General features: G+C 36.3%; 1 protein-coding gene across 4 annotated transcripts in view; it reads left to right on the forward strand.

Moving 5' to 3' along the window:
• VPS41 (VPS41 subunit of HOPS complex) overlaps positions 1 to 13,158 on the forward strand; it is a 110,596-nt gene extending 97,438 nt beyond the window's left edge. For all 4 annotated transcript variants that reach the window (XM_064705053.1, XM_064705052.1, XM_064705049.1 and 1 more), the window contains 5 exons: positions 1,355 to 1,491; positions 8,823 to 8,922; positions 9,699 to 9,743; positions 11,194 to 11,273; positions 12,800 to 13,158. In XM_064705053.1, the coding sequence (XP_064561123.1) occupies positions 1,355 to 1,491; positions 8,823 to 8,922; positions 9,699 to 9,743; positions 11,194 to 11,273; positions 12,800 to 12,880 (443 nt within the window). In that variant the 3' untranslated portion in view covers positions 12,881 to 13,158. The remainder of the gene's footprint in view (positions 1 to 1,354; positions 1,492 to 8,822; positions 8,923 to 9,698; positions 9,744 to 11,193; positions 11,274 to 12,799) is intronic.
• Positions 13,159 to 18,413: the final 5,255 nt, after the last annotated feature.

The raw sequence follows: 18,413 nt of genomic DNA on the forward strand, positions 1-18,413 counted from the left end.
GTGTTTTTGTTTGGTCAGGGAAGTTTTCTAGTTTGTGAAGGACAACACAGCTGTCCTACTGTGCATAAAAACTTGCAGTAAGGCAGTGTGAGAGTATGCTACACAATGAGTAAGCTCTGCATAATTATGTGCTTAATGAAAAATCAAGGGGACAGTAGTGCTTTCAGTTTAGCAGAATGAGACTTCATTTCTAGATAGCCTCAAAACACTGTCTGCAGGTTTGATGAGGATTTTGCATACTATTTTATTACAACTTCTTCCCTTCAAGATTCTGAAAATGAAAAGCCTATACCTTTCTTCTTTCAGTAAAACAACTAATTAATTTTTTTTCTGTGTTACAAAGTTAAGATTGGTAATAATGAGTGCATTTTGCCTTTCATTCATTATATGAATAGCTACTCCAAGTTAAAAGGTTAAATGGACTCAGAAATATAAGCATCACTGTTGTCAAGGAGGCAGATTCAAAGTTCAAATGATTAAGAAAACAGAGAATTTTCTTAACTATCTACTCCACTGGTTTTTGCAGCCTCTTCTGGTGCTTTAAATCAAGACTGTAAAGTCTCTCTTGGAACCTCTTTTCTGTAGAATTAGTGTCAGAATATGTATCTTTTCATCCCATGGATGCTAATTTTGAAAGGAAGAAGTGACCAGAATATTTTAAACCTCAAGAAAAATGGCATTCTCAAATTACCCATACTTGAATGCATCACTAAAGTCAGTGACACCTTTAGAGCAAAAGGGATTCAAAACATACAGAATTCTCTCAGTAACTCTATGTAACAGTTTCTGCCTGTGTGTAAAGCAGTTCTACTGATATTCCTCAGTTGTGGGGGTTGAAGGAAAAACACAGCCTTGAGTCATCATTCTAGTGGGTTTTTTACCCAGATGCTCTTCAAAGAGCAAAAGACTTCTATCATGTCGCTCTCATCAATATTTAGAAACACATTGAAATCAGGTTAGGTGCTTGAAAGTTTGTTTTTATACCCTGGAACTGGGAATGGAATTACCACATAAAGTAGTTGTTAGTTAGTAGTTAAACACTATTTGTTTGAGTGCTCTTTTTATTGAATCAAAATGCATTATTTACCTGTGAGTTTGTGCTGGAGACTCAGTTCAGTTACTACTTTGCTGAATATGCTGGAAGTTCTGTAAGTTGCCAGACTGTATCTTCCTCACTTTCCCAAAGGCTTGTGTTCAAGCAAATACAGCTGCAAGAAACATACAAAGACTGTAGAAGAGACTTAGTGTTTTCACTTATTAGAGAACTGTCAAGTAGCTTGTCACCATAGTATCCTTTAATCAGGTATTGTGCTGGATTGTTTTTCTTAATTTCTTTGCCTCTTGTTTTTCACAGCTTTTATTACTGGTTTGCTGAACAATATTGGAACCCATGTTGATCCTATTCTTTTGATCCACCGCATTAAGGAAGGCATGGAGATTCCTAATTTGAGAGACTCACTAGTGAAAATTCTTCAGGACTACAACTTGCAGGTAGATGTTTCATTCTTCATGGGATACTAATTTTCAGAGAGACAGCAAACCATCTTTGTCAGTGAACAGCACAATAAATTGCTGTCAGGATTTGTTCAGTCATTGGTCATGGACATAGTGGGCCCACACAAAACAATGACAGAAATAGTGGAAATTTGCTGAGATTTCTTGATGGCATCTGGCCCTTCTAAATGTCTACCATACTGTCAGAAGCCTGGTGGGTAAGTACAACTGGAAGCATCTTGAGTGATTCAGCCTATTTTACACTGCCCAGCTGTTTAGTATTGGAAAGTTTCATGACCAGTACTTCTTGTTCTGTTTCACATGAGTGCAGAAGCAGAATGGAGGCAGAATGCAACATGCCCTCACTGAAACATTCATCAGGTGTTAGAGTCATATGTTAAGTGTCATACTAACTGAAGGAAAATGAACTTTTAAAATCAAATTCATGTCAGTGGTGCAGAATCATTTGATTGGAGCATGATTCTAATAATGCTGAGGTTGTAGGTTCAATTCCTGTATTATGGACCATTCACTTTAGAGTTAGACTCTAATGCTGCTTCCAACTCAGAATATTCTGTGCCTGTGTTGCTGTTTATGCATTTTTTAAAAACTGGACTGTTCACTGGATTATGGAAGTTCTTGCCCCAGAATAATTGATATGTGCAGTCCCCTGCATGATTGGTTCTAAGATATGTTTGTAAGAGCTTACAAGAAGCATAACTTTCAGTTTTCCCTGTAAGTAGCCAGCAGATTGTGTGGCACTGCATATTTAAATCTCTCTCCTACAAAAGCAGTCATGAACTTGAATTCTCTGTTATGCTGTTCTCCATTGCTCTACTGAAAAAATACAGATGCCTACAGTGTGACTGTGCAGAGTCCAAGAAAATGTAGCTCAGTAGGCTGCTGAAACTCTGATTTTCTGAGCCTCAAACATTTGTTCCCCGTCTGCTGTTAGTCTTTCAACATTTCAAGGAAACAGATGCACTCAATGGTTACATTAAGGTCATGGCTGGTATCTTGCTAGGCCATATCTCCCTTCAGGGCAGGGTTTAAGCCTTTCTAAGGCTTTTCCATTATTTTATTTTTATGTGAACTTCAGATTATGACTTCGGCTATTTCAAAGAAGCATTTTACATTTCTTCATCTCTCAACACTTGTACATAGATACATGTTTGCATATAATGCATGTTTTAACATTACTTCAGGTTTTGACTTCATTGGGTGAAGTCCAAAGCTAGTATCCTTCCAAAATGGGGGACAGCTAAATACCATGCTGCATTTCAACAGTTACATGTTAATCTTGCTGCTGTCAGTACCACCATTGATCCTCCTATTCCTGGATTCTCATTAAATCAAAATGTGTTGTGTTTGCAGGCAAACTGAGAAAGTGCTGTAAGCATAGTTACAGCTTTACACATATACAGAGTACATTGCATGGCTTCAGACAAAGCTGATGACATCAGTATGGTCATATTTTGGGGATGAAAATACAATTTCCATCCCCAAAATATGACAACAATTTTTTTCTTCAAATACCTTTTAACAGAATTACTTTTGGATTAAAAGCATGTATTTAATCTTGAGAATGATATCTAAAATAATTTACTGTTAGCATTGAAATTATTTATGGATTTCAAATTAATTGATTTTGAAGCAGAGTTGGGTAGCTCTAGGGTTAAAATTTAGATTTTATAGGGATAATAGAAATTAGTGAATCTTAATGTAATTTGTGCTTGGCTTTCTTGTATGATAGAAAAAAGTATAGCCCAAAAAAAAGGCAATATTTCATTAGAGACGTGTGAGTTATAGTTTAAAATAAGTCTGTTCCTTAAGTGTTACTGGCAACATGAAATGCACTGTTCATGAGCAGATGGTATGTCTACATTGAAATTTAGAGATCTTATTGCTAGTCTTGCACACTCACCAAAGTAGCCACTTTTATAGAGGAACTCAAATTTTCAAGAGGGACTATTTTTGTTATTGCTGCCTCATTAGCTGTTTTAAAGCTAGTCTTAAGTGTGTTTGTGTGATGTCTGGTCATACCTCTGCACATGTTGTGTAGGTTCATGCTGAGAAGTCACTGGCCTTTATTCTGGCCTGGCAGAACTCTGGCTTTTAGTAGAAATTACTTGATGTGTAGCATGGAGCATATACCAGACATTTTGAACTTACTCAGAAATACAAATTTCATTGGCTAGGATTTTCTATATCTTCATCTTTTTGAATCTCAAGCTCTGTATTCCTATGTTTTATTGCCCTCATTTTCAAAGGCAAAAAGAATCTTGTTCTAGGATCCATGAAGAAGGAGTGCAAGTGGAAAGAGAATCTGTTGCTTGACTTGCAAGTCACTGCCTAACACAAAAACTGTGCTGGTCTTTTCATAATGATGGCTTCCCAAAATATGTTACCACTGTGCCATTATGTTGTTTAGTTGTGGGCTCCTTTTGCAAGCCCTGATAAAATTGTTTTATGCCTATGTAAGCGTGCAGATGCAAATTTCCTATTATGCGCATGAATTTCCATAAACTTTACTTAGGTGTGATGTCAAATACGGGTAGGAGTTAAAAGCAGTGCCTTTGACAGACTTTGTCCTTTTGAGAACAGTCCTTTCCATCCCAGCAAAACCAAATAAATCAAATTGAGCAGCTACCAAAGTATGTGTGACTCACAGTATGCATTAGAGAATCCAACAAGAAAGTCTACTAATGCAAATTTTGTTGTAATTTTTTTTTAATATGGACTCTTCCTTGAATAGTTTTTTAATAATGTTGACAGATTGCAGACTGATGGCTCCACTTAAAAAAACTGCCATCCACTAGATGAAATGCTGCCACTGCTCTATATGTTGCTCTGAGCTAACCTCAGCTTTGTGGTTAACCTTTGAAATCTGATCACTGACAACCAACCAAGCATAGCACTAAAGCAGAATGAGATATTGTTTTGGGCAAAAATAAAACACAGATCATGTACAACTTTTTTCTGCAATTCCGCCATGAGCTTAAAACTGAACACACCTCTAACTATACCCCTAAGCAGAGAAATATTTAAGTGGTTTTTAGAATTGGGATTAAACCTTGAAGTGATTTTTTGTTGGCTTTTTTTACCCATGAAGATAATTAATTTTGATATTTTATCTTTGACGTTGTTTGAGTTAATGTATTAAAACCATAGTACATAATCAAATGACCCTGATTGCAATGATGAAAGTTTATTTACTGCTGAAATGATGCTGATTTTAGTGTTTATATACAGTAACATTCACAAACGACAAAGTTATAGTTCTTTGAATTTTAATAGGATAATATTTTATCACATAAAGTGCAGTCTGAAGCTTTTTTACTGCTTCTGAAATCTACTTTTTTGCTGTCCTAAATATATAGATAAATTAGACAGGTTGTCTTAAAGAGAAACCTACTTACTTATTAGAAATTACACATTCCTAGTACATTTTTTAAGTGCAAATGAATCACCATTCTCCAGGTTTCTAAAGCATTGGATCACATATCTCCCAGAGAAAGCTGATAATAAAATCTCCTTATTTGTAGACTTGTGAATTAATTATTAGCCTGTTATGCTTTCCAAATTGATAAAATAGGTGTCTTTTCAGCTTTGGTTTGTATCTGAATGAAATGTAGGAACTGCTTATGGTATTGGAAGAGTCTTGTTTTAGAAAGAACTGCTTCATCTTTCACCCTTTCTATGTCATTTGTTAAAATAAATCTTTGAAAGATGTTGGTTTTCTAAGACTCCTTTTCCCCTAGCTTTAAAATTCAGAAGCAGTTTGTTTAGATGTAATACTTCGAGATTTTGTGGATTAGCCATTTTACTCAAACATTGACTTACTAGTTTGCACTTTGATTGAACCTGCAGGAACTCTTGATGTGGAACCGACATTAATCCATTCACAGAATTCACATCTATCCATTCATAATAGAGTTTATGAACTAGAAGAACCTAATGACAATACAATGAATCTTGCTTGGAACAGCACCTGAAAAAATTGTTAGGTTCTGAACTTGAACATAACTAAAAACGCTGTTCAGACACTTTGGAGGCACTAGAGGGCAGGTGACAGCTTGCACAGGGGGACATGTGTGTAAAGCCTAAAAATAATGTGGTTTTAGTGTGGCAGTGATGCTATTTGAGAGAATTTAGTTAACTAGCCTTGAGAAACTTGGACTTCTTTGTGGGTTAAGCTGAATCAAGGCCTAAATTAATTCCCATAGTTTTGAGTATTTGCTTTAAAAATAACTCCATACTGCAGTGCTTTTCTTTTAAGATAACGTTAGGCTTGATTTACAAATGTAAATCAAGACTGTTCCAATCAAATAGAATGGTTTATGCCTAATATCTTCCCCAATACAGCCAGAAAACAGACTTTTTTTCACAATAACAGTTTTTATTTTAGCATTCATTTAATGAAAGGCATTATTTCTGCCTAAAACTTCTTTCTGTAGGTGCATCTGATACTGTCATGCTTGTGCTCACAATTACATGCTTTTAAAGGATAAATAAAATTAATTTTCATCCTCAATTCTGTTTCTTCTTGGAAAGTGGTTTCCTCACAGATTTATGCCCAATGTCAGTTTTAACTAGTTCAACTTAACCTTAGGGTGCGCAGTTACCTGTTTCTCTCCCCTTTATTAAAGCTCCCTCTCTCTGGACTCAAATTCCCTTTCTTGTACTTTCTGTAACTCTCAAATTACCCATTTTTGAGGTCTTCATTAAATTTCTACAGAAGTGTTGGGAATTTATTACCTTGAGAATAGATATTTTGCATTCTGCATTGCAATTTTTCCTTTTATATAATAACGGCTGCCTACTGTATTACATTTCTAGCAAGATAAGGTCTGTCAGTCATTAAATGTGGTATGGAAAGATCTTAGTACTGTTTAAATAATGGGAGAAAGTGCATATTTCTTAAAATATACGTTTTATCAGATATTTCTGTTACTCTTGGGTTTTAAGGCATCAAACATTATTGAGGTTTTCCAATGACCTAGTGATGTCTGTTGTTTCCCTCTTCATTGTTCTTTCTTTTCAATGAATTTTTTCTATTAGCACACTACATTTAATTAAGAAATGCAAGGACACACTTCCATCTTCCATTCTTTCTTTGTTCTGCTTCTTTCATTTAACATGGTCACAGCACCAAGGTTATCAGAGTTCAAGAAACATTTTGGACAATGTTCAGAGGCACTTGGTGTGATTCTTGGTGTTGTCCTCTGCAGGGCCAGGAGTTGGACTTGACACAGTCCCATTCAGTTGTCCTTGCTAAAAGTTTCTTGTATTTTTTTCAAGCCTAGCAACATCTTTCTTTATTTAGAACAAAATTTTACATTCTTTGTTGCCTTTGGATAAAGTGGGCAAGGGAAAGACATAGCCAGAATGTTCCTGAGATTATCAACAGATAAAAATTATTCATTTTCTAAGTGTTTGCCTTGTAGATCTGCATTTACTTGCTGGTGCTCTGAGATGTTTTATAGCTCAATGTCTCCAATAATGGAAAAGTCTCATTCGCCCACTGATATGCCCAATTTGAAATGCTCACAGTGTTAGTGTTAATTTTTTTTTAATGTACTTCGGATTTGCAGTCTTATCTGCGTATCATTCTTAGCAGTGCGTCCTTATTTCTTCAGAATGTGTATGTGAAAAGGTAGAGTTTTTGACAGTGTCCACCTGGCTGTAAAATCTATTATTGTATTTCCTCTTAGGTATTTGCATTAGCTGTATTTTGCTCTGTCTTAGAATGCTCGGTATCTCCAGTAATATGAATGAGCTGAAGAAAGGAATGAACATTGCTTCTTTATACCTCTCTTTTAGTAGGGTTGATCACATTATAATTGACTGTGAGTATCTTCGTGAAGCAGTTTTCAAAGGAATTGTTGTCTTGGAAAACAAATTTCCAAACATCAGTTTGGGAGGAGGAAGAAAAAAGTCCAAAATACTTACTAGGATTTGTTGTCTTTCCATACTTGCTCCATTAAGTATTTGTCCAGGTTTAGAGCAAGTTTGGGGAAGAATCCCCCCAAAGGAGCTCCGGTGGGAAAAGCAGATCCAATCGGCCCCTCCCCCCCTCAACTGGTCCGGGAGGAAAGAAAAATACCTCCTTGGAGAAAGGTGGAAAAAAATCCCCTGTTTATTAAACAATAAGACCAAAACAGTATCAAAACAATGAGACCCCTTGCCACTCTAAAAGAGATGACAAACTGAGAAAACCCCGGGTTCAAGCAGCAGCTCACTCAGTCTCTGATCAGTCTCTCAGTGCTGGAATTGTCGCAGGCCAGGGCCGGCCCGGTGGGCCACAGCTGCAGCTGCCGGTGCTCTCCTGGGTGTTCAGTCCAGAGCAGTTCCAAGAGGTCCAAAGAAAAGGGAAAAAAAAAAAAACAGTCCAGGGAACTTCTTTGCCTCAGCTAGCTGACACTAACTAAAAAGCAAAAGAAGAGCTCTCTGTCCCGCTGTCTGTCCGCAGACAACACAGTCAGGAGCAGGAATGTGGAGGAGTGAGTGCAGTGTCTGAAAACAAACTGCGCGCTTCTTCTCTCTCCCCCTTCACTCTCTGTAACACTCTTAAAGGTACAAAACTTATTATTATTCAACATAAACAGAATGAGACGATTGGGGATAAAAGCATCATATAGTCAACCCAGGACAGTATTGTGCAAAAAAGATTCCATATAATTGTTATGCCCTTGCTTCTTCTGTGTTTCAAAACCATTTCAGGCAATGACAGGTCAATCTAATGAAAAATACCAAATAAGTCAAAAGGGAGCTGAGACTTTTGCTGAAGAGGAATGAACTAGGGACCTTTGGTCAGTTGCATAGACATTTAATACTGCTTATTAAATGACTCCTCAGCAGGATATATGTTTGAACAAAATGTATTTTGAATTGCAGTGTTTATGAAGATCTTATGATTATCAAATATCTTTTCTGAAGAAGACAGAAAAGATACAGGAAGAAGAATTTTAAAATTATCTGGAAATTAATTCTGAGGGGCAGTGTAAAAATTCCTCTCTGTTTTTATTTTGTCAACACCATCTCATAGAAAGATGTTCATAATTATAATAATAGTATCTTTGTAAAGAATTCTATTTTTTGATGTTTGTTTTTGTTGTGTAGGGTTTTGGGGTTTTTTTGTGGGCTTTTCATTTAGGTAGAGGTGATACCAACAAAAGGTTCCTCCTTTGCCTCCTTTATAATACCTTGAAAAGTTTTAAACATTCCTTGCACTCACTTTGGCAGCAAAAACAGAGTGGTGACTTGTCAAGATAGTTGATATACCCATCTGTTCAACAACCAGTCTTTTATGTTCTTTGCACCAACAGATCTTGCTGCGGGAAGGATGCAAAAAGATACTTGTTGCTGATTCTCTTTCTTTATTGAAGAAAATGCATCGAACTCAGATGAAGGGTGTTCTAGTGGATGGTGGGTACAGAGGAAACATGATGACTTTCAATATTTTAAAGACTATTTTATATAGACTGTTTATATACCTCCTGACTGTCTGCTTTGGAAGCTGTCCAAAAGCCTGCAATTTTTACCTTATCTGTAGAGTGTAGGAGGATAGTAGATGCTTTTCCCCTTTGCAGAGGAATTACTTGTGTCTCAAAAACTACAAGACCCAGCATGCAGCTGTTTCTCTTGATCAGTCTCTGCCTAGCCAGTGTATTGTGTCCTGCATTTCCTCTGTAAAGGTGAAAATTATGGTTAGTACCAACATGGACAATCAGATGGTAATAATCTGCAACCAAAGCAAAAGATACAAGATGATTGCCAGAAAATATTGAAAATATTTTGCAAGGTGCTAATGATGCGTGTGTACAGCGCTGTAATTCACACCGGCTGAGTGTTAATCGCCAGAGACAGAAGCTGACAGGACAGAGTACCAGAGCTTCTGCTCCAAAATGCTGCAGAGTTAGCAGCCACCCATCCCATGCTCCTTGTTTCAGTTTGCCTTTCATCTCTTCAGCACTGATCCTAAACAGCCTCAATCCTGCAGTTCTACCATCATCAAATCTAAATATTTATCATGTTGTTATTAGAAATGTTACTTCAGTATTGCTCTTCAATTTTTAATAGATTGTTAGGCATCTTAAGTAAATGCTCCATTTCTGTAAGAGCAGTATGTTCATGCCTGCTTTATAAAAAGTAAACATGGAAGTTTTTAACAAAGCCTAATTTTCTTTTGTTTTGTTTTTCAGAGGAGAATATCTGTGAATCATGTCTGTCTCCAATACTTCCTTCAGGTAGGATGCTTTTCGAGGAAAAAAAAAAAAAAAAGAGGTTGTAAAAGTTTTTTTTGGTAAATTTTTTTTAGTAGTATTTTAAGAGAAATTATTCATAAAAATGTGTAATCTCCTTTCGTGATCACTGTATAAATTTCAATCTCCTATACAAAGCTTGCTTTTGAATTCTGGCATGGGAGTGGAGTCTAATTAAACATTTTTTGTTGCAGTAAACCCAGATATTCTTTTTTATTCAACTTTGTCTTCCTTATTTTCTGTTTTGATTACATGGAATTCAAGGCAACTTTTATTTCCATCAGCATACGTCTTCTCAAAGATTATTAGAACCACAAACCTAAGCCACCAAATCTTGTCCACATCTGTTGGCTTATTCACACTGAACTTGTAGACTAAAAATTTTTTGCATGTATTTTTTGTCTGAATGGTGGTGAGTTCTTGGCTTCAGTCATGGTGCCACATTTGCAATGTCTTAAAACCAACTAGCTTTAGACCAAAGTTGGTTTAGCTTAAAACCAACTACTTTCTAAAGTTAGTTGTGAAAATAGAAATTCAGGACGTTATTTCAGAGATGTTCATTCCTCAAGTCCAGAAATATCAATATAGTTGTTGGGTGTCTTAAAAAGAAGTAGTTTTACCAAGAGAATATCTGTTGTGGACTGTTAAAGCAAGAATATATAAGACAAAGCATATGTACAGACATTTGTTTGTTTTCTAGGGGTTAACAGATGGATAGAATCACTTACAGTTAATCTGGTTTCTACCATTTTCCACTTAAATAAATAAATAAAAACATCCATACTGGGATCATATATACAGACAAGGAGACTCTGGCAGAATTGAATGTGCGAGCGCTTTGAAGTATGTGTGTTGAGGTGAAAAGAGCCAAAGTAGAATGCAAATGATGCTTGTGAGTGAGATGGTTATTCTTTAGATATGTGGGTGTTTTGTTAAGGGTTCTAATTTGGCTAAATATTCATTTGAGAATGAAAGCTCACATCTTGCACTTAGGCAGCTTGTTGCGAAATTTCAGGATCATAGCACGCAGTGCAGGCTCTAGAACTGCTCAGTGTTCTCGTTCTCTTCACACTAGTGCAAGAATTTTTCTGCTATCTTTTCTTCAAAGCAGCTGCATTATTTGGTGGTAGTTTACTCTTCTCCTTGCCCAAATTTAGCATGTAGCATATATTGAGATGAAAAATTCCTGATAGGGAGGTATACAGTATCTAAGCCACAGAAAAAAATGTTTTGTAACTCCATCACTGGCTCATGTTTCCTGAAACAATCACTCTTAATGGTTTCTACGAATGAGTCAGAATAATTTTGAAATTATTTTGAGAGATGTTACTCGAAGTTTTTCTGTGTATGACAGAATGTGGGCATATATTGCTGTAGCCACTAAATCATTTGTTTCATAGCTCTGTTGAAATTAATTTATTTTTCTGTTTCCCAGATGCATCCAAGGCCTTCAGTGTGGTAGTGTTCCACTGCAGACACATGTTTCACAGAGAGTGCCTGCCTGTATCTAACACAGTAAGGAATTAGCTTAATATGTCTGACACCTTTGCCAAAGATAAAGTCTCAGCTGTGGAGAAGGGCATGGGTCTATGAGGAATTGTATTATTATAGGCATAACTTCTGATGATACCACATAGTAGTAGTATGTGACCGAGAAAAGGGAGTTTAAGGATATTGCAACTAAAGTTCATCCCATGTAGAAAGAAATCACTACTGTTTGAACAGTATTTTATCACTTTCTGCCATCAGAATATATAATGCAACTCTAAGACATACAGGGAATACAGTCTCTCTAATTTTTTAATTATTTTCCATTCCAGCTTTTACTTTAACTAAACATACTCAAAGATGAGAATAAAGGTATTTTCTCAAGTGAGCCATATTAAATGATTCTGACCTGGAAGACAAAAATCAGTCATTTCAGAGTGAATATTTAAATATCTTTGTAATCATCCTTACGGTCAAAACAGTTTTTTCTTTCTAAGTTATTTGGGGGGTTAGTTTGTTTGTTGAATTAACACAAAGCAAAAAATAACTTCTAGATATAACAGGGTTTAAATATAGGAATGAAAGCATTCAAATGGTAACAAAATCACATAGAAATTTAAATGTAAGTCTTTAAGATTCTGTATCTATCTCTGAACATTAACATGTAGTGAAAAAATAGCTTTAGTGAATCACTTCATCTGTAAGTAAACAAAGTGCTTGTAGCCATATGGTACAGCATAGATACTTAAATATGTTAGGAAAAGCTGAATATATTAAATCATTTGTACAAGAAAGTCCAACAACTAGTAGATATTTCTTCAATATTTACCACAAATTTTATTGTGAGAAATAATCTAAAATTTGTCTAGCATTCTCAATTTTCTGGGGCAAGTGACTGATTAGGTGAAATTTTTAAATGTTACGTAGATATTATATGATATCTATTCATAGACAGTATGTATGAATAGAGGGGTGTGTACATGTAACAGAGCCAAATTTCCCCTGTTACATTGTAGTATGTGGCCTTAGGTGATCCATCATGGTACTGAAATGTAGATAGTGCGTGCACAAAATGCGCACAGGGCTAAACACAGAGTAACAGTAAACACATCTTTGATGTCAGATGACAGTATCTGGGCCCTGATCTCAGTTGTTGGAAATCTGTGGAGCACTACCCAAAGACAGAGCTGTGACTAAGGCATCCAGTGGTTATTGGAGCTCACCGAGTGACTTAAATCTCATCTTTATTTATGAATATAATCAGTGATACTTTTCTTTTTTGATGTGGAGAAAGTTTGACATTACTCTTCTGGCAGGTGGTGGTAATACCCTTGGAGAGAGTGGTGAGTTGTGCTGCCCTCTGACTCCAGAACAGCCTGTTTACTATATTTTTCTATATTGTCTTCCCTCACCTATCCATGACTGTGTTGATTTGGAACAGTCTGACTGTGAGCAGTAATGTTGAGAAGGGCATTAGCACTTTTCATTCATCTTCACACATTCTGATGTGGCTACATTTCTCTGAGAGATTCCTGTTTTCTTTTTTGATTTAGGTATCTTCTGTCCAGTTCTGCAATATATGCAGTGCCAAACACAGGGGGCCAGGAAGTGCAGTCCTGGAGATGAAGAAATAGCAGTGGCCTAGTTCTCCATGTCAGTCAGTGACACCAAATCTGTTAGGACCATAAGAGCCACTGTAATTTTCCATTTCTGTATATAATTTTGATTGTGATTCAAAAGTGGTTCCTGTAGTTTATCCTGTTTATTGAATATTTTGGGTAATGACAAAAATGTGAAAATCTTTGTCTGGTAAGTCTTTGTTATGCAATTCATATGTCATGGTTCCTTTGCTCAGCTAGTTAACTTCATTCTGGAACAGAAAATAAAAATAAAACGTGAAACAAAAAACCCATGCGATTTAGAGATTTGTGTTTGCTATCAGTTAATGTGCGTTCAGTTTGGAGCCACATCAGGCTTATGGTTGGATATTGTAAAGAAAAATGTAATGCCATGAACTCAGCTCACCAGACTACTTCAATCCTGATTTAGTCTATTTACCTTGAGAGAACTTGAAGTTGTGTGCCAACTCATACCTTCAGTTAACAAATTTGTTAACTGTGAATTCCATACGTTGGCAATTTGCCCTTGTTACACTTTCATAGTTCATTAGAAACTGGTTAACTTCTCAATTAATCTTCACAATGTAGTAGTTTAAAGTGAGTTTTTCTCATGTTCAACTCATCCAGAAACTTTATTTTTAAAGTCAGCAGTAGGTCTCTATGCTTATTTTATGTGTGGTTGAAGTGCATGGTTTCATTTAAGTGCAAGAGAAAAAAATGTATCTGACTTTTCAAAGGTAAGATCTCTAGAAGTTTCTTCTGGCGTTAGCAATTTAGCAAGTTAAATAAGTCAACTGGATGTTAACAAAATGATATTTTTCATTTGAACTGCATTCTGTTTTGTTGATCCAAAGGAAGTGATCTTTGAGAATGTCTTCACAGTAATGTAATCTGTTTATAATATATGCTGACTAAATTCAAAATAAGCATCTTTTCCTTAAGAAAAGTAATCAGAACTCCCAAGTTATTTTTCTGGGTTTTAATAACTTGAGTTTGAAAGTAAAAATATATTTTTTTGCCACCAAATTAACTGTTAACTGTTAACTGTTTGAACAAGTTAACGTGGTAACATCCTAAGTTCTAAATCAACAGTATATACTGCAGTCTATCTGCAAAACTGGAAAATATGGTACCTCTAATACAACACCTTCTTCTATAACTTATTCCCATGTAAGTACACCTTAAAATAATTTCTACTGTGGAATCTTGAATTTCTAGTTTACGTATATTCATAATTATCTTTTAAAATCCTCTGGGCAATTGGTATAGCAATCTGAAGAATGATTTTGTGTTGTCCACTGTGCAGCTCTGTATAATACTGGAATAAAAATTTATGTGTTTAGAAATGCTAGGATTTACTCTGCATGATTACATAGGCAAAACAATCACTAAAAGAATAGATCTTCTCAAAAGCATACTAATCTTTTAGGTTAACACAGGCAGTTGAGGGAAAAATAAAAAAAGTTGCAAATTATTAATGAACATAGATTGAGTGGAATAACAGAAGGGTAGGAGGTTTGTAGTGTAGGGAATTGTCTGCATACATCAAGCTTCACCCATAAGAATTTGTGCCTGGCTTTGCAGCTGTTTGTTTTCAGCAGCTAGTACGTATCCTCAGGTATATTGTTCCTTTATCCATTCTTCACTATGCTGATCAGGAAAGCTGCTTTGATTCCTAGTAAATGAAATGTTCCAGTGACCTCGAGGCTTGTTTCACCATGACGCTTGAGTTAATGCATGCCATGCATGTAAAAGTTAAAAAAAAAATTTAAACCCCTCTTCTTCAGTAGCTTTAAAGAGTTTTTCTATGTTCTATCTTAAGAATGCAATAAGCTGTCAGCTTACAGGAGGAAAAAGTCAACCTACTTCCATTCCTGTTCCATACAGGAAAAGTGTCCTGTAGATTAGAGTTACATGATAATTTCAAGAGGGTATATTTTTTTAATTCAGCTTTGCCTTAAATTCACTAAAGCATTTGATCATTCTGTGACTCAGTTTGCTAGTCTGCCATCATCAGCAATCATACTGCATTATAGCCTGGCATATTCTTTGCATTATGCAACTAATTTTAAATCACTGTATGAAAATCTAATCAAAATCTTCACTAAATCCAAAGCTTCTTTCATTTGGGCTTCAGGGACTACCCTTTTCATGTTTCTCAAGTCTAAATTTGCTCATTAAGATTCAGCAGGATATGTGCAGACTTGACTTTGATGCACTCTTCTTCCTAAGAAGCCTTTACATCATAGAAAACATCTGATATTAGAGTCTAAAATATTCAGCTACCCAAGAGCTTTTCTTCTGAAGAAGAACTTTGCCTAAGAATTAACTGTAAAATTGCAGCAGAACATATCAGAAAAATACAGAGTAGCACTTAATGAGTTTCAACTGCACTTTCTTCAGATGCCAAAGCTCTTGTGCTTCTAAGGTAAACTTCAAATAAACTTAAAAGCTATTTTTTCTCTGATACATCCATTTCTGTGTGAGTTCTTGACCAATAAAGGTAACTGAAACGATTTGTGGTGGATCAAGTAAGTATAAATTGGTTTATCGTATCAAAAGAGAGAAAACTATTTTGGCTTGTAAGCAGGACATCTCACCTTCCCCCATAAGAAATTATGTTGTTAACCAATCAGATAACTTAAACAGGACAAGCTGTCTTGTAGAGAGTTATTTTTATGCCTTGGGGTTTATACTGGTCTCCCAACCAGCAAAAACCATCTTGCTGTTGAAGTGAGATCTGACAAAATAGGTTGGATTTCTGACTGACAGACACTCACTTTACAAACTATAAAAGCCATGCTAAACTTTCACAGAGCAGAAATCTTCTATACATTTTCCTGGAAATGTATGGAGCTTTCTCCATGAGTAGGGATGCCTACTTTGCAGTTATTTTCCAGGGGTTAAGTGAAGTAATCTGTGTACATTACTGTCATTTTGGCTGTAAGTTACATTTGACTCCTAATCAATACTATTTCTTTTGGTAGCTTTACTACAGCTACCTTGATATAGTTCAGCATTATGTGTTATGCTCTAATCTAGTAGTTCTTAACCTGTATACTTCGTAGTAAGCAATTCTGATCAAGATTTTTATGTGTTATTTCATGTCTGTTTAATAAATAGTTCATTTTATAAATAGACCTTGATCTGCCATCCTTAGAACTTGCCAAAGTGATTTCTTTAATTTAAACTGTTGTCAAAATCTGAGACTAAGGCAGGGTTTGTTTAAAGCTCCCGCTCATCCTGTGACAGGCTAAAGTGAGTCTTCAGATGATTTTTCACATCTGTCCTTTTATTACTTTAAACCCCCAGTGCTGTGTGATAGGCTTGGTGAAAATGTTGGGCTACACTGAAGATTTTGGGGGGCCCAAGAGAGTGGGGAGCTGGAGGTGCCTACTCAGCATGAGGCTATTTAGTCCTGCTGAGAACCCAGTTAAAGTGGACAGCATCATAATAAAGGTTGACTTCTGCAAAAGGAGGAGTTTTACAGAAGTCAGGCTTTGGATCAGCAATGTATTGAATCAACTGTGTATGACAGTTGGGCAAGAGTCTGCTGCCCACCATGACATGATTCAGTGGGTCAGTTATTGCTTCAAGAAGTTGTTCTTTAGACAGAGGTATGTTTTCTAAAGCTGCTCTACAGGACACCTTGAATACATTGGGTATTGTGTGTTGGAACATGAGGAAGTTCAGTTCCTGACACTGATCTTGTGCTACACAGCAAGGGCAAAGACAAAATGAGTTGCTTCTCCATTTTTGGATGTATGTCATACTCCGTATGGTATCATATTCCATACATTTTGGCTGATAATTGGGTGGAGGTTGTCAGTATTCTGTATAGAATGCACAGGTTGGTCTAGCAAATTTTCATCATAGGAAATTTATTCACTTTCCATCTTAGGCTTAATGTTTATTCAGCTGGAGTCTTTTAAGCAGGCACTGTTCTTTTTTTTGCTATTGAGTAGACTACCACAGTGGTTCAGTGGTTTTCTGCTTGCTGTGTAGAGTTCCTGACTGTAATTCAAGGGAGCTGGAATTGCAGATAATCTCTTGAATAAAAACGTCACAGTGGATTTCCTGCTTCTGAAATGATGTGATTTAGCATTCAAATACTGTATGTCTGCAGTCACCTTGGAAAAACAGTGCCATCTCTGCAGGTTTGTTGCACTAGTCCTTGCCTATGCTTTGGAAAACTACTTGCAGAAAACTTCTTCCCTAATGCTGAACAAGGGTGATTATCTGAATGAAGAAAAATCTCTCTGAGAAGCTAGTTTCCCATCTCCTGTTGTACAGTTTTGGCCTCTTATTCAGGCAGTATAACTTTTACCCCTGTTTGTAAATGCTAGGCATAACATCAGGGTTTCTTCCTCTCTGGAAAGCTTCCCTCTCAAAGATTGTATCTTTGCTAAATACTTGCTGTAAATCAACTGCTGTACTTTCAAAATAACTTAAACAAGGTTAGTAAGAAAATAAGTACCTTATGTAGAGAATGATGCTTTAATTATATACTTTTTATTCTACTGTGCCATGAAAGATTAATTTGCCTTTGGAATTAAAAATATCCATAGATTATGTTTTTTTCTGTTCTTCAAGACAATGTGTGCTTTCTTTTACTGTAATCAAATATTAAATTATGCAGAAAACGGGACATCTGAAGTTTCTGAGGCATCAAATGTAGAAGAGAATAGAGTGTGTGAGAAGTTCTAAGAGAAGTTAATGAGTCATAGTGGGAATGACCTAAATTTAGACTTTAAAGCCTTCCATAAATGGGGATCATAATAAGTTTTTGCAGTAGAGCAGGTCTTAGGCATTATGGTGAGTTCTGACTGTGACATTCACCTGGGAGTCTCTAATGTGAATGGACAAGGCCGCCAGTGCCATCTGCTCCGGGATTGTGCTTAGGACCAGTCATGGTGCAGGAGTCAGAAATGTGCTGAGTGGAGGCTGATACTCCTCCAGCCTGAAGGAGCTGCCAGAGGTGGAGGTGTAGGAGTATAGTTAAGGGCTAGGAAGTGGCAGGAGCTGCAGAGGGCACTTGAATTGTTGGTAGGATTTTCCTGCCCGTGCTTTTAGTCAGATCCCAGTAGAATTTAAATCCAGTTAGATTTATAAGGTAATGATATCTTGGTGTCTGATAGCCATAAAATCCCACTTAGCAAGATGTCCACTGGATGACGTTCCAAATAGTATTCACACAGGATACAGATTTATCGGTTTCTGGTGAGAACGATGGATGGGAGCCACAATAAATAAGTTGAGAATTTTTTAAAAATAATTTTTTAATGTTCTTTAAAATGAGTCATTGTCTCACATTTTATTGTGTTGTGCTTGCAATGAAGTAGTAGCATGGGAGGGTGCAGAGGACGGCAGTGTTTTTATTGTGTAGGACCCATTCAGTAGCAGCCATTTTTGCATGTGCTGGCACAAGAAACACTGAACCACTTTTTGGTGTGTCTAACTCTAGTGTGTCTCTATTGAGTCTTCATCTGGAATTTTTTCAAAGTCATGAAGATCTTTAGTTAAGCAAAGCCAAAACTGGAAAGCATTT

The sequence above is a fragment of the Zonotrichia leucophrys genome, chromosome 2, assembly GCF_028769735.1.
Source record: "Zonotrichia leucophrys gambelii isolate GWCS_2022_RI chromosome 2, RI_Zleu_2.0, whole genome shotgun sequence".
In the NCBI taxonomy this organism is placed as follows: Eukaryota; Metazoa; Chordata; class Aves; order Passeriformes; family Passerellidae; genus Zonotrichia; species Zonotrichia leucophrys.